This window comes from Lissotriton vulgaris, chromosome 9 (assembly GCF_964263255.1).
Source record: "Lissotriton vulgaris chromosome 9, aLisVul1.2, whole genome shotgun sequence".
NCBI classification, from domain to species: Eukaryota; Metazoa; Chordata; class Amphibia; order Caudata; family Salamandridae; genus Lissotriton; species Lissotriton vulgaris.
The window spans coordinates 833946527-833961327 of record NC_141697.1 but is presented as its reverse complement, the minus strand read 5'-3'; the positions used below and the strand labels follow the sequence as shown (position 1 = coordinate 833961327).

At 37.6% G+C, this 14801-nt stretch overlaps 1 protein-coding gene across 1 annotated transcript in view; it reads right to left on the bottom strand.

The window, feature by feature from the left end:
- The window catches only part of LOC147692327 (gastric inhibitory polypeptide receptor-like), a 1656621-nt gene that overhangs the window by 189973 nt on the left and 1451847 nt on the right, over positions 1 to 14801 (bottom strand). The window contains exon 11 of the mRNA XM_086939521.1: positions 1157 to 1295. Within this exon, the coding sequence (XP_086795647.1) occupies positions 1157 to 1295 (139 nt within the window). The remainder of the gene's footprint in view (positions 1 to 1156; positions 1296 to 14801) is intronic.

Here is a 14801-nt window from a genome sequence, read left to right as displayed (position 1 = left end):
GGGACGAGTCAGGAAAAATCGGAGTAATGAAGATGAAGGATAAGTAATTTGGGAACGTAACACCCTGGAAATTAGACTATAACAAGAGATTTCTGATTTTGGAACAATTTGAAATCTATTCAGCAAAGGCAGATCCATTGCTCAACTTCTCAAACAAAGTATGGAACTTCAAACAATCATTGGGCACCATTGATAGTGTAGATGTTAGGTTTAATCTTTTAAAATAGAGAACATTTATTTTGCATACAACCAACAGACAATTGTGGAATCTGGATTCTGTAACTGTTAACACCAACAATGTGATTTATAGCATTATGACCAAGTTAAATAAATAAAATAAAAACTCGAATAACTGTTCAGAATCTCACAAATAAATCATTCTGCATTGTTCTAAAACAAAGTGCAATGCAGAAAATACACATTTGGTAGACAGCTTCCAAAAGACAAGGTCACAGAGATTACACTATTAAGTGATTGTGGTAGTCCTTCCAATACTGAAATGCGGGAGTGTGGAACCTATCCTGACATTAAGAAGCACTGATGATTATTAGAGTTTGTACCTTTGACAGAGGATCATTTAGAACTTAATACATTATTGTACTTGGACAATAAATATGTATATTTCCCTTAAAACCCCCGAATAGGTGACAAAGACATACATATTGCTTGAGGAAGATGATTGCCAGCACAATACCATTAATAATGAGCAATCTCCTTTTTGGATTTAGATTGGGTATATTTTTCTCATGAAAGTAAGTTAAACAAAGTAGAGAACTAAATACTTATAATGGTGTCTTTGTTTCAATTTGTAATTGTTATTCCTGTACAGCTCCATTTACTGATGCTTAAACTGTTGCAATGATAATGCTGTTTCGTTATTTCCGGGTTTATTTGCTGAAAAATATAACCCCCTGCAAAAACTTTGACCTGATAGGTGACAACTCATAATTTCCCTGTGCCAGTCGCCTAAGCAACATTTTCCTAGACAAGGTATATCTCAGTACTTGTCCCCTAAGCACATTTGGGTAAGGATTAAGCAACTTTCGTATCATGTCCCTGCTCAAACTAGCGGCCAGTCCTTGAGTTCTATAGATAATGCCTTACAGCTCCCTGGGTGAGCGCCACATCTTTGCTTCCTTCCATTAACCGGTCTTACCTGGAGAGAACTAAGCAGAAGTTCATAGAAAAGCTTTATGTAACGTAGAGTCCCTTTGGCTTGCTCTTCAGGCACCGCTGCAAACACCACCTCATGAATTCCTAGAAGAGGTATCAGTGTCAACGTAGACCTTGCTAATCTGTAATAATCAGAAGAAAGAGCATCAGGCAAAAATACTCTGCAAGCAAGAAGCATTGATGGTGAGACATTATTAAAAAAGAGTCAATGTCTAAGAACATGAGCAAGAGACAGGAACAAACGACATCATGAGTAAGAGGCATCACAATGTGCAACACAAATCGAATGTGAACCACCATAAGTAGACCGTGAGTCTGAGGCATTATAAGCAAGAGCCATTTACAAGCAAAAGGTATTGTGAGGAATCAAAGAGAAACAGCCATCAAGTGCTAGTGGCTTCATGATCTAAAGCATCTCGGAGCAAAAATCATCAGCAAGAGACATCCCAAGGAAGAGTATTCATGTAAAATAGGCTTCATGGGAAAGAGACATAGTAGACGACCACTTGGCTTTTTAACAAACACAATTATGTTTCCAATTTTTTCTATGATGTGATTAATCCAAGATCAACTACCTTAAAGTTGACCCCTCTGTTTAACACCTATTTAGTAAACAACCTGGTGGCGAGAGTTTGCGACTGTCCTGCCTTGTTCCAATTCACAAGAAGGGCTCTCCGGATAAGTTGGAGAACTTTAGACGTATTGTCCACTTAGATGTGCAGGGGAAATCCTATGTGGAATTTCTCCATAAGAAATTGGAGGCCTGGGCACAACTTAACAAGATCCTCCCTGCTATGCAGACTGGATTTCAAAAGGGTCAGGGCACTGAGATAAATTTGATTTGTATGTCGGTCTTGATCAATAAGTGACATAAAAGGGGGGTGGACAACTTTATGCATTTATCATTCAGAATGCAGCACACATAGAAAAAAGAAAAATGAGGAGAAATAAAGGTATTTCTCCTCGCTGCGCCTCCCTTAAGCCTCCCCTGGGAGGCATAGGGTTTGGGCATATTATCAGGTTGATGAAATCTCGTAAATCTGGGAATGTGTCAAATACCATGGGTGTTGTGTTTAAATACCCACTGTAACACCCATGGCATGCCTACCTATTGCAGGGTGAGACAACACAGTAACTTACACTGCGTTGCCTCACTGCATATTTATATGGTCATGAAAAACCACGAAGGGTAGCTTTACGTTGCCTTGTAGATATGGCTCTGCAGTGTGCATTCCCAGACTGTCACTAAAAGTGGCATGCCGGTGGTGCACAGGGCCTTGTAAATGATGCCCACAGTTCCCATGAATGATACAAAGGCAAGATGAAGTGATATGGACAAAGGGGTATTGTATACCTCCATGGAGACTGGGCTTTTGAGTTATCCTATGATCAAGGTCCGAAAAGAATCAAAATGCATTTGGGCTGCTTGTATAACAGCATGAAATAAGCAACTTTTTTACAACCCATCAGGTGCAGGCATTTAATTGCTTTTGCAAGCAGTGTAAGGGTAAAAAGAAAATCTATCTTTATATATGCAGGAGGGGCATATCCCCAGGGGCCTCACAACTTTAATTGCGCAGAATTTTGAGAATCTCAATCCGAAAAAATGCTCAAGGAATGGGCTGAAAGTAACTTGGAGCCATCGGACCGATTAGTAAAAATTCTAGTCAAATATGCTGAACTAGAAAGGAGCGCTCTGCAAAGCCAAATTATTCAACTGAATTTAGAAATAGATGCACACCCTGAACAAGATATGGTCAAACACCAACGTGAGGAGATCAAAACACTGCTAAATAAATATGAGGATGTAATTAAAAACAGAAAAAGCATCAAAGTTCCACCGTGATAGGGTCGACTATGAGCAGGGGCAAATATTTACTTTCGCAAAACAGTTTGATGTGCTGAAAAGACAAAGGTTAACTGATGGTAATAGAGCGTTGCAAGAAAGAAAGCTACCAGAAACTATCTCGGAGCAGAGGATCCGGCACTGCAGCTTGGATTGGCCCAAACAAACCCTCCATAATAGAAGAACTGGATTTTCTCAGAGTGGACAGACGCAATACTCTAAAACCAGCCGGATAAACATAGAAGCCCGACGAAGGAGTAACCAAAGATGCAGAGCAGGAAGGAAAAGCAGTAGGAGGAACAAGACCCAAACAAAAAAGGAAACACAAAATCTTTTTGAAACACCCAAAACAATATTTAATCCCTCAGGGATAGTGCTCAGCAAGGCTGAAGAGCAAATCATGACGGTAGGTCTGTTTTTTTGCCGTGAGAGTTCTTTCAATTTTACCCAAACCAAGGTTGACCTATATAAGGGTATTCATACATTAAAATTGGTGAGATATCATCTAACTAAAAACAAACAAAGAGTGACAAATATATATTATGTGGCTTGTGAACAAGATGGATTTTCCATTGCAGATTTAAGCTTGATGCAAGAACTGAAAGAACTTGAAAGCTAAGCTACATGATCAGCTGATCCAGTATGTCAACAAGGAATCATTGATTCATTGGGTCTGGATGTTTATTGTGAGGTAGAGACACATTTTAAACCAGCTTTAACTTTCATTTCATTAACAGACAGAAATGGAATAGGCACATTCAATGATAGAATACTTGAAGACTTACAAAAGCTTAACATCAAGGTTCAGAGAAGAACAAGAAACATGATTTCAAAGAACAAGACTACCACAAGTTAATTCAGAAATTACAACATCAAAGAGAGATTGTAGTCCCTAACTCTGCCAAGGGTGATAATATAGTACTGTGGCCACATTGCAATGTACACAGCAGAGGCCCAGCAGCAACTAGGTAACATCGGATGCTACAGAGAAAGTAGTTGGCAACAAGTACTTGAATTACAAATAAATTATCTAACTGTACTGTCTGAATGGAAAGGTAGGGGACTACTGAGCCAGGACGAATACCAATATATCAAGAATGAACACCCTAAGAGGCCAGTTTATTCTTTATCCTAAAAATTAACTGCTGGGAAGACCTATAATATTGATAAATGACAGCTTATTTGAAAATATTTCAAGATATGTAGACTTTTTCCTACAAGATCATGTTAAGAACTTACTGTCTTTTATTAAAAACACAGGAGTCTTCCGCAAAAGGATATATGATATACCCTGAAAAGATGACTGTTCAAACATGCCTCGATGTAACATTTCTATATACAAGCATTAGTCATAGGGATGGTTTGTGTGCTCTTGAACACTTCCTTAGAAGTAGACCATTGAGAATGTACAATCATACCAAAATGTTAATTAGTATGGTACAATGGTGCCTGGAGAATAACGTTTTCCTCTTTAATAAAGAGGTGTACAGGCAAATGCATGGCACGGCGAAGGGGCACCTGCTTCACTCCCAGTTATGCATGCTTGCACATGGGCTGGAGGGAGGAGCAGGTGCTAACAAATGTACATCGGGAAATTTGGAATAAACATGTGATAAATTGGATACGGTTCATTGATGGCATCTTGATTGTGTGTAAGGGAATAGAAGAGGATGCGCAAACATTTGTATCCCAGATAAATTGCAACGAGATTAATCTACATTTTACAGCACACATCAGTAAGAACAATGTCAGCTCTTTAGACTTGCTAGTATACATTCAAAACAGGGAAAATGGAAAGTAAGTTACGTCAGAAAGAGACACCAAGGAACTTTATACTGCATGCCAGTAGCTCTCACCCGAAACACCTCAAGGACAGCATTCCCTATGGGGAAATGCTTTGAGTAAAAAAGGAATTGCAGGGAACCGAATGAATTGAAGAAATGCCTTGAAGAAACTACCCCGGGATTCTTGGAGAGAGGTTACAGGAGAGAAAATCTGGAAAAGGCTATCAATCAAGTAGAAACAAGGAGCAGAGAATCTATTATGTTCAATCATATCAAAAGAAGTGAGGAGAAACAGAAAGTTAGATTAATTACAACTTATAACAAACCTGAAAGACAAGTAAGGGATATTCCTAAAAATCATTGGCATCTGATAAAGGAGGATGCTGCACTTAGCCCGACAATAGGAAAATTACCAACAATATCCTACAGAAGAGGGTTCTCCATGCGAGATGCATTAGTTAAAAGTATTCCAGAAATAATAGAACAGACCAGCTGGTGAAAAATGGTGACAAGCTTCCATAAATGCAGTAGATGTAAAGCTTACAGTATAGGGTGAAACACAACAGAATACCACTCACTATTCAATGGAGCTCCAATTAAAATCAGAGGGAACTATCATTTTGTAAAACAGAGTATGATATTTATGTTTTAAGTTGTGTGTGCAGACTCAGATATATAGGAAGCACCATACTATAAGTTCATCTAAGAGCACTACAGCATATGAGAGCAATAAATAAGAAAGATCCCTCTTACACAGTGGCATGCCATATACTGGAGTATCACAGTAATGGCATAAAATGCTTCAGCTACTTTGTGATTGATGCCATCCCTAAGAGCCTGAGAGGAGGAAACTGGGAGTGAGTACTTAGGCAGACTAAGGCCAGGTGCATCGTCAGTCTGGATAGTAAAGCACCAAATAAGCTTAAATTGGGGGAGGAATTATACACATTGATCAAGCGGTTAACTCTTCCTTTATTATATTTATCATAAACACTGAGGGTGAAATACTTTGATTGGGGGAAGGAAGTAAAATATGCATTTTTCAAAAAAAGTCAAGATTTGTGGTTTGTTCTGTTTTTTCTTCTAACCTTAAGGGGTTGAGAGAGGATTTGAAATATTAGAAATGTGTAAAACGTATGAGCAACTGGACTTCTGTATTTGTGTATTAAAAGAAAGGGCCATTGCCCACTTGGGCTCAATTGTGTAAAAAACAGCACATGAGGGAACCTACCAGCAATTACGAAGATGATATATCAGTCAACATAGCCATGATGGAGTGCATTATGCACATGGTACAAGTTGATAAATGTTACTGAAACAGAAAATATAATATATACTTGTGGTGCTTATAGCTGGAGAAAATTGAGAACGTTGCTTGCTAATGAAATTCAATGTGACAAATTCAAATCAACTTCATATAGGCTTTCAGATAATCTTATTTAGTGACTATAATCAATAGACATAGTTTTAAAGAATGTTTTACATTGTGAAATGTATTATGAGTGGCAAATGACATACACAAATAATGAAGTCTTACCTCAGTAACCTTGATCATATGACATTATTTAAAAGCCTTTTCAATGGTGCTGCAGGCATGTGAACAAGGCCAGTGTTGTGGACAAAACGCACCATGGCGGATGAATTGTGCAATAGAAAATATTCAGCGAAAAGAATTCGGTGTCTGCGCCGAGTCCTTAAGGATTTGAACTGATAACACAGGAGGTATACATGTATATGGATTGGGAGGTGTAGGGTGGGGGGTAGTAAACTCCGGCATACGGCAGAACGGAGTTTAGTAAATAAATAAATAAAACAAATTATATTGCGCATGCTGCATCGCTATATGGCAATACAGCGCACACGCAATGTAATTTATTTTATTTATCTATTAAACTCAGTTTGGCCGTATGCTGGAGTTTAATACTCCCCACCCTGCCCCTCCCCTGGCCCACCCTACCGCCCGCAGCACTCCCTCAAGGAACCGCAACTATTATTATATATCTCGGGCTAAAGTCACAAGGGTAGATTTAAAACTTATTTGATCTAAAAACTGGGGAGCTGATCACAACATTGTTGAAATACTTAAGTGCGCAGAAAGACCCTCATCTGTGTTAAGCCAAAAAGGGTTCTTGGTGTTAAATAAAAGGAGGTATCGAGACTCAAGTGGTCTTAACTTCCGTTCACAATTCCCACCCCTTCTGCTTTTATCCATCTGGTCAACCACATAATACTAAAGATCCTTCATATATATACATCACAAAGATTTCGAGCCAGAGGGTATCCCCTCAAAATAGGTGAATGAAGAGCAGATGAGATTGAAAGGAGTGAAGCCCTATATAAAGCACCTAGGATTAAACAATCAGAAACAGATTCCTCTATAAGACACATTACGACATATAACTCCCAATCCAATCAATTCAGCAAGATAATTAGAATGAGATGGGACATCCTCACACAAGATAGATTACTCAAAGAGAAACTGGACTCACACCCAGCGATAATGGATAGGAAAGGTCCGTCTATGAGGGATAAGATCGTCAGGAGTCACATGGAACATCAGAAATTGAAATGGCTAGACAGGTTGGGAGGATTCTACAGACGTGGTAAATGTAAGGCTTGTAGTCACATTGAGAATGTGAAAGAGGTTACACTGCAGAGAACCAACAGGAAGTGGTATATCCGGAAGAACAGTTTTTGAAAAATCAATTATTGGCACCTGGTTTTGTGCATGTTTTTACACATCCTATAGACGCCTATTTTTGTCTACTGTAATTCAACTGACACTTTTGCTTCTGAATAAATGTTATTTTATTAAATACTTTTTTCTTATTTCTTATATATTATTTTTTCTGTGCAAATTGTCAAATATTATTCATAATACAAAATTCAAAATTCATTAGATACAATACTGTTACTCATAAATATATACAGAAACATTTCGTTCAATGCGTTTCGGCAAAGCCTTCCTCAGGAATTCTGTATATATTCTGTATCAATGATAACTAAAAAATAAAAAGTTGTGTCAATTAATTAAATGCTGTGTTTATACATTATCAGCATCAAGTGGATTGTTGTTTTTTACATCTCTACTCAGTATACGTCATTATTAAACTAGACAATCAACAGACTATGAGGGTGAGGCCTAGTCACTATCTCTAAATGATATATATACCATTATTTCACATATCACTATATAACAACATTCTACATATATACATATATACACATTATATACACATTGCATTTCCTAGTTACAATACAAAATTCCTACACACCACTTGTATTACTATACAGCTTGTTTTCTATTTATACATGCTATGTACACTCATTTCTACCAATAAATATATATACAATAGGACATTTAAGTTGGCAACGTTAATGCTTTCGAAGACTCTTGTATTGACACTAAAGATATTTTAAATAGCATCATCGCTGTCTCATATTATATATTCAGTTTCTTATTATTAAACCACCAATGTGTCATTAGTCCATGATACAAGTATTAAAATAATAAGGGCATGGGTTTAAAGAAAAATGTGTGTTCCAATTATAACCAGTCTGTGAGTTCAAAAGCTGGGTGTCTACTGATTAAGTTTATGTCCTTAGCTCTACACCAGTATGCTATCCTATAGGTTATCTGACTGGGCAATAGATGAAGGTACTGGGGAAAAAGGGAGATATATAAGCCTATTGCATTAATGTCATTCGTTATGGTCTCAAATTGGTCATTTTCTGTTTGTTATTCCTCATTTCAATTACCTGTTTAAGATAACGCAGTAACCGACCCCAGAATCGGCCGGAGCGCCTACGTGAATCAACTGCAATAGATGACTAATCCTCTCCCACCAGGCAACGCAATGGTATAGAGACCACATTAAGATCTAATAGGTAAGGTAAAGAGAGGGTCCTATTAATAAGTAACAGGATGAAATGCCGAAGGCATTTGCTTATCCTCTAGACCTCCCATGTACATACCTATGATGTATGAGTATGAATGTGTTCACACAACGCAAATATTATTGTGCAGCAACAGGTCTCTTAGTTCTCCTGTGGATCTTAGTCCCTTGTTCGATCTACAAAACAGGGCAGATTGCAATATTAACCTCCAGGCTTCTATAAGAATCGAATTTTATACTTTTCCCCTAAAGTAGATTAAACAATAGTACCTGATAATCTCTAAAGTGAGGGCCAGTGGTCCAAAGATGTGCCAGTTTCAAAGCGTGTCACTTTAAAGTTGTAAACTTCACCTGTAAAATATATAATTAACAAGCGCTATAAGGGCTTAGTTCAATTCTATGGCGTAACGATTCTATAATCTTTGCTCTCATATAGGGCAATTAACGTGTTTCCTGAAAACCCGCACATAATGGCCTTCCTATCCCCTGCATATTCTTTACGTACAGAGAGAACTCTGATCTATAACAGGCTAAGTGATAACGGTTTGAGGCGTGTAGCCTACTCACCCATGGATGCTTAAATACACATACTGCTTCTAGGGAAATTAACGTGATTACTAAAAGCCCGGACATAATGGCCTCCCTATCCCCGGCATATATTTTATACACAGAGTGGGCTCTGGTCCACAACAAGCCAAGTAAAAACGATCTAAGGCGTGTAGCCTACTCACTCCATGGACATTTAAATAAACAACCTGTTTATATCAGGAATATTGCGGGTACTAAACCCCAATGATTTTAACTTAAAGGACCTAGAATGCCATTCATGCTAAAAAGTGCATTCTATCTATTCCACTATTTCGTACACGACAGACCGCTAAAACGTACGTTAACCTCAAGCTGGGTACAAGGTCCTAGCGACTCTAAGCGTTCAAGGTTATTAAACTAATCTTCCTTACTTGATAATTGGTAACAAAGCGTCCCAGGCCATGGCAGCGTATCGTCGTCTCGATCTTGGCGTGCTGGCCTACTCGGTCTTTTTAGGGCTGATAGTCATCGCGACACAATGTTACTTCTCGCGATATCTTCTAGAGTCATAATACTGTGGGAAGTGCTGTGTGCCGATGAGATTAACGGCTCCGCCATTTTAAGATGGAGCCTACAACATGATACGGCCCTTGTTTAAATAAAGGCACTTAATATGTGTTTTTAATGTTTTTATCTGCTACAACGACTTAAAAAATCTCCCCTAATTTTAGCATTGTGAATGCAATATGAGTAATTAATGCAGATGGAACCAAAAGCTATTGTCGACATAATTAAAAATGTCCTAAAGTGTATCTAGGTGTAAGTTGTGACAGAAAGATTTCCTGATGTATTTTAACAATTCCTATTGTTGTTAGAGGTGAAACTACCATAGTCCCAGTCCCCGAGTAATACTATATGCCAGTAAAAATAACAATTCCACCTGTAAGGAGTTGGAGCCACCATTATAATGATACAGAATATATACAGAATTCCTGAGGAAGGCTTTGCCGGAACGCGTTGAAGGACATTTTTCTGTATATAATTATGAGCAACAGTATTGTATCTAATGAATTTTGAATTTTGTATTGTGAATAAGATTTGACAATTTGCACAGAAAAAGTGATATATAAGAAATAAGAAAAAAGTATTTAATAAAATAAAATGTAATCAGAAGCAAAAGTGTCAGTTGAATTACATTAGACAAAAATAGGCGTCTATAGGATGTGTAAAAACATGCACAAAACCCGGTGCCAATAATTGATTTTTCAAAAACAGTTTTTCCTTGCCAGGGTTTATCCTTTAAGGCAGGGGCCCCTAATTTTTTCTAAAACATATCCGGAAGAACATACAGTGTAGTACAGATTTTGTAGTCTATGTAATCACTTGCCCGTGTGGCAAGTGGTACATAGGCTCAACCACCTTCCCAGTCAAGAAAAGGATACTAGAGCACTGTTGTGCTATTACCAATAAAGACTTCAGCTACAGCATGGCCAGACATTTCAATCAAGAACATGATGGTGATTGGACAAAGGCGAAATACTTTGCTCTAGACACCCTCCCTAAAAACCCTAGAGGTGGAAATAGGATCCTAGCCTTACGCAGAACAGAATCCAGAATAATTTTGCAGGCTGGCAGTGTTATTCCGTTTGGGATTAATAATGACTAAGAGATGCATGTGCATGTGCATCTATAACTTGAATGGAAAAAAGTCTCCTATTGCACCTTCCAGAAACTGGAGTTCTGTTTACATTTTAACTTGTTAACAGTCATTATTTTGTCACTTATCCCATCCCTGTTACATTTTACTTTCTGTATCCCTTCACAATTGTACAACATGTTTGCCAGGTGTTGAATTTCATTTAGAAGCGGTGTTGAACTAAGTCATGATTTTTTCTCATTTTTGTTTTTATGCATATGGAGTGTCCATAATGCTTATTCAATGGGTATTACTCCTATCAATTATGACTGTTGTCTACATATGTTTGACCAAACATACGACTAACTTTTCTTTGCCTCTGATTGTTCCCCTTAGATTGGACGCATGGAGCTTGTGGGTCACCATTACTACCGTTATGAGCTAGAAGCACGGAGTTTTAGGTGCTACTACAATCACAATCTCATTTTCTAGACATGTTTTGGGCAACAATAATAATATAGACGGACTTTTGATGGTATACTAGTATTGTGAGTAAGGGTACTAAACCCTGCATGATCTCTGTAATGAGCCCCTCAGAGATAAGGATGCCCAATGATAAGATAGGGTACTTTACCCATTAATGTTATTTGCTTTGCACACACAAAAGTTTCTTTAAATCATATGCTGAGGACAGGGGTGTGTAATTTAGCGATATTTTTTATGATGAACTTAACTGTACAACCACTTGGGATGTTGACACCACTTTCCCTTACATCCTGCACCATTTGTTAAGTCACCGTTAATGCTCAATGTGTCATTCACATATGTTTCTAAACATTATACTTTTGTCCTATGTTTAAACAAACTGAGTGCATGTTAATATACATACAACAAATAATGTTTTTTCACTATTAACGTTTTTGTTGGGGATGTTATGAATCCCAAGTCTTTTCTATAGTTCTATGTAAATGTATAAAAACTTGAACTTTGAACTAAAGTAATGTGACCAAGACCTGGATAGTGCGAAACGGGTCTTTTTTGCCTTGAATTAATAAAATACCTTTTGCCCAACTTGGATTGGTGTGGCTCGAGCTTGCAGGAATCAGTGAGCTTGTTGGTGGATATATATATATTCACTGAAAAAACCATAGGTTTTACACACGTTATAGTTAGGAAGTAGCATTTGAAAAACCTATGAAATTCACTGAAAAAACCATAGGTTTGACACCAGTTATAGTTAGCTGGAAATTTTACTGACATAAAACCAATGAAATTCCACGTTATAGTTAGTTGGACTCACTATAACTTGCGCGTGTAATGCACTGCTGATGACATTACATATTACATCACTCATGACATGGTCAGTGACATCACTTATGACATCACTGATGACAGACCTCCTTTAAGTGTAATGTAACCCTTAAAACACATATTGGAAAATAGAAATTAACATTTTCAAAAAAATGGAGATACCCATACCAGTTACAACAACCAATTCAGTAATTCCACCATCTATATACACATTCTCTCATTTACCAACAGTTCGATATAGTCACTCATACATATACTCACTCATCATATGTAGTGATACACCTATACATCCTGTAACACACCGACAATCATCCAAAAGTTACTCACACACATACTCACACATGCAAATAAACTATTGAACATCCATTTATTTGCATATAAAACTATACACACTCAACCACCCATACAGTCCTGCACATATGGTGTCTTCTAAACACATACAAAGAGAGAGGTAGTCATTCATGCATCTATGTGATTAGTAATACCCCCATAAAACCATAGAAACACTCATACTGATACTAAAAAAACATCTAAGAACCCAAATACCTACACATGTAGGTACTCATCAATCCATGCAGCCAGTTATTCACAAAGTGAAACACTGATACATATATTCAAATATTTAAACATTACTCGCTAATATATGTATTCACTAAGGTACACTTAATAAGCCAGTTATCCAATCATTTCTTTTTGAAAAAACATTCATTAAGACAATAATTTAAACATTTATTCTTCCCTCGACCTTTACATATACATATATAAAACATATTTATTTTTTAGAAAGACACACATTCACTGGATGGTGTCATAAGTGATGTCACTGACCATGTCATGAGTGATGTAATATGTAATGTCATCAGCAGTGCATTACACGCGCAAGTTATAGTGAGTCCAACTAACTATAACGTGGAATTTCATTGGTTTTATGTCAGTAAAATTTCCAGCTAACTATAACTGGTGTCAAACCTATGGTTTTTTCAGTGAATTTCATAGGTTTTTCAAATGCTACTTCCTAACTATAACGTGTGTAAAACCTATGGTTTTTTCAGTGAATTTCATAGTTTTTTTGAATGCTAGTTCCTAAGTATGTAATCACGTTCGTAACTAGATAGTGTCACCGCCTACACGTCCTGAGAAGCGCATGTAAAGTCATGTGACTTGAAAACAAAACTTCCAATTGGTTATTAGTAGTTTCTGTTCTGGAATATACACGAAGCACTCCACCCACTTTCCTCACAATCTTTTCTACTCTCAAGAGACAACAACGTCGAGCATCTTCCGGAAGACTTTGCTGAAATGGCTGCCCTACCGGATTCATCTTCCGAATCTGAAGGAAATGAGCGACCACCGTTAAGAAGAAAAAAGGAATCTTTCATTTGGCAATTTTTCACTTATCCTGAAGATCAAAAGAAAGTGAATGCGCCAAAAGTAACCTGCACGATATGCAATTCGGAGCTCTCAAGGGGAAATCCAAATAAAAAATATTCCTTTTCTGCACACACCATGCAGCGGCATGTTAAACAAAGGCATCCTGAGCATTATGCAAAAGCATCGACAAGAGCCCTGGCCACGCTATTACCATCAGAGGTGGCCAGCACATCTTCTGGTGTACGACCTGTATCTCCATCGAGTGCTGAGATGGACTTGAGACCATATCTTGCGACGGTGCATATGAAATGCAACAAGTGTGGAGAAATTCTTTTGTATGGAGAGCAGAGCCTCATTCTTATTAAACTCAAAATTGACAGTCACAAATGCCCCAAGAAAAGATAAATTTCTTCACTTAATTTTCAAACTATTACATACTGAAAAATGTAGTAGCAACTTTAAGAAATCGAAAGCATTATAACACTTCTTTCCCCCCAAAAAAAAAAAAAAGTTATTTTCAGAACTAACTCATTCTACCAAAACGTGCTCCAAGAGCATATTATGAGATATTTTTTCGCCGCTTTATTTTAGTGCGAGACCGGGTGCGCGCACCCTCCTATCGCGTACAGGACCTGACACTTGCATGTAAAGTCATGTGACTTCTAAACAACACTTCTAATTGGTTCTTGGTAGTTTCTATTCTGGAATTTACACGCAGCACTCCACCCACTTCCATCACTTTCTTTTCTACTCTCAAGAGACAACAACGTCGAACATCTTCCCGAAGACTTCGGTACAATGGCTACCGTTCCGCATTCATCTTCCGAATCTGATGAAAATGAGCGACCACCTTTGACAAGAAAAATGGAGGCCACGCTATTACCATCAGAAGTAATCAGCACATCTTCCGGTGGACGACCTGTATCTCCATCGAGTGCTGAAATGGACTTGAAACCATGTCTGGCGAAGGTGCACATAAAATGCAACAACTGTGGAGAACTTCTTGTTTACGGAGAGCAAAGCTTTGCTCTAATTAAACACAAAATTGAGAGTCATAAATGCTCCAAGAAAAGTTAAATTTCTTCACTTTATTTGGATAGTATGACATACTGAAAAATATCGTAGCAACTTTAAGAAATCAAATGCATCAAAACACTTGTTTCCAAAAAAAAAAAAAAAAAAAAAAAGTTCTTTTCAGAACTAACTCTTTCCACCAAAACATGCTCGAAGAGCATATTATAAGATGTTTTTTCGCC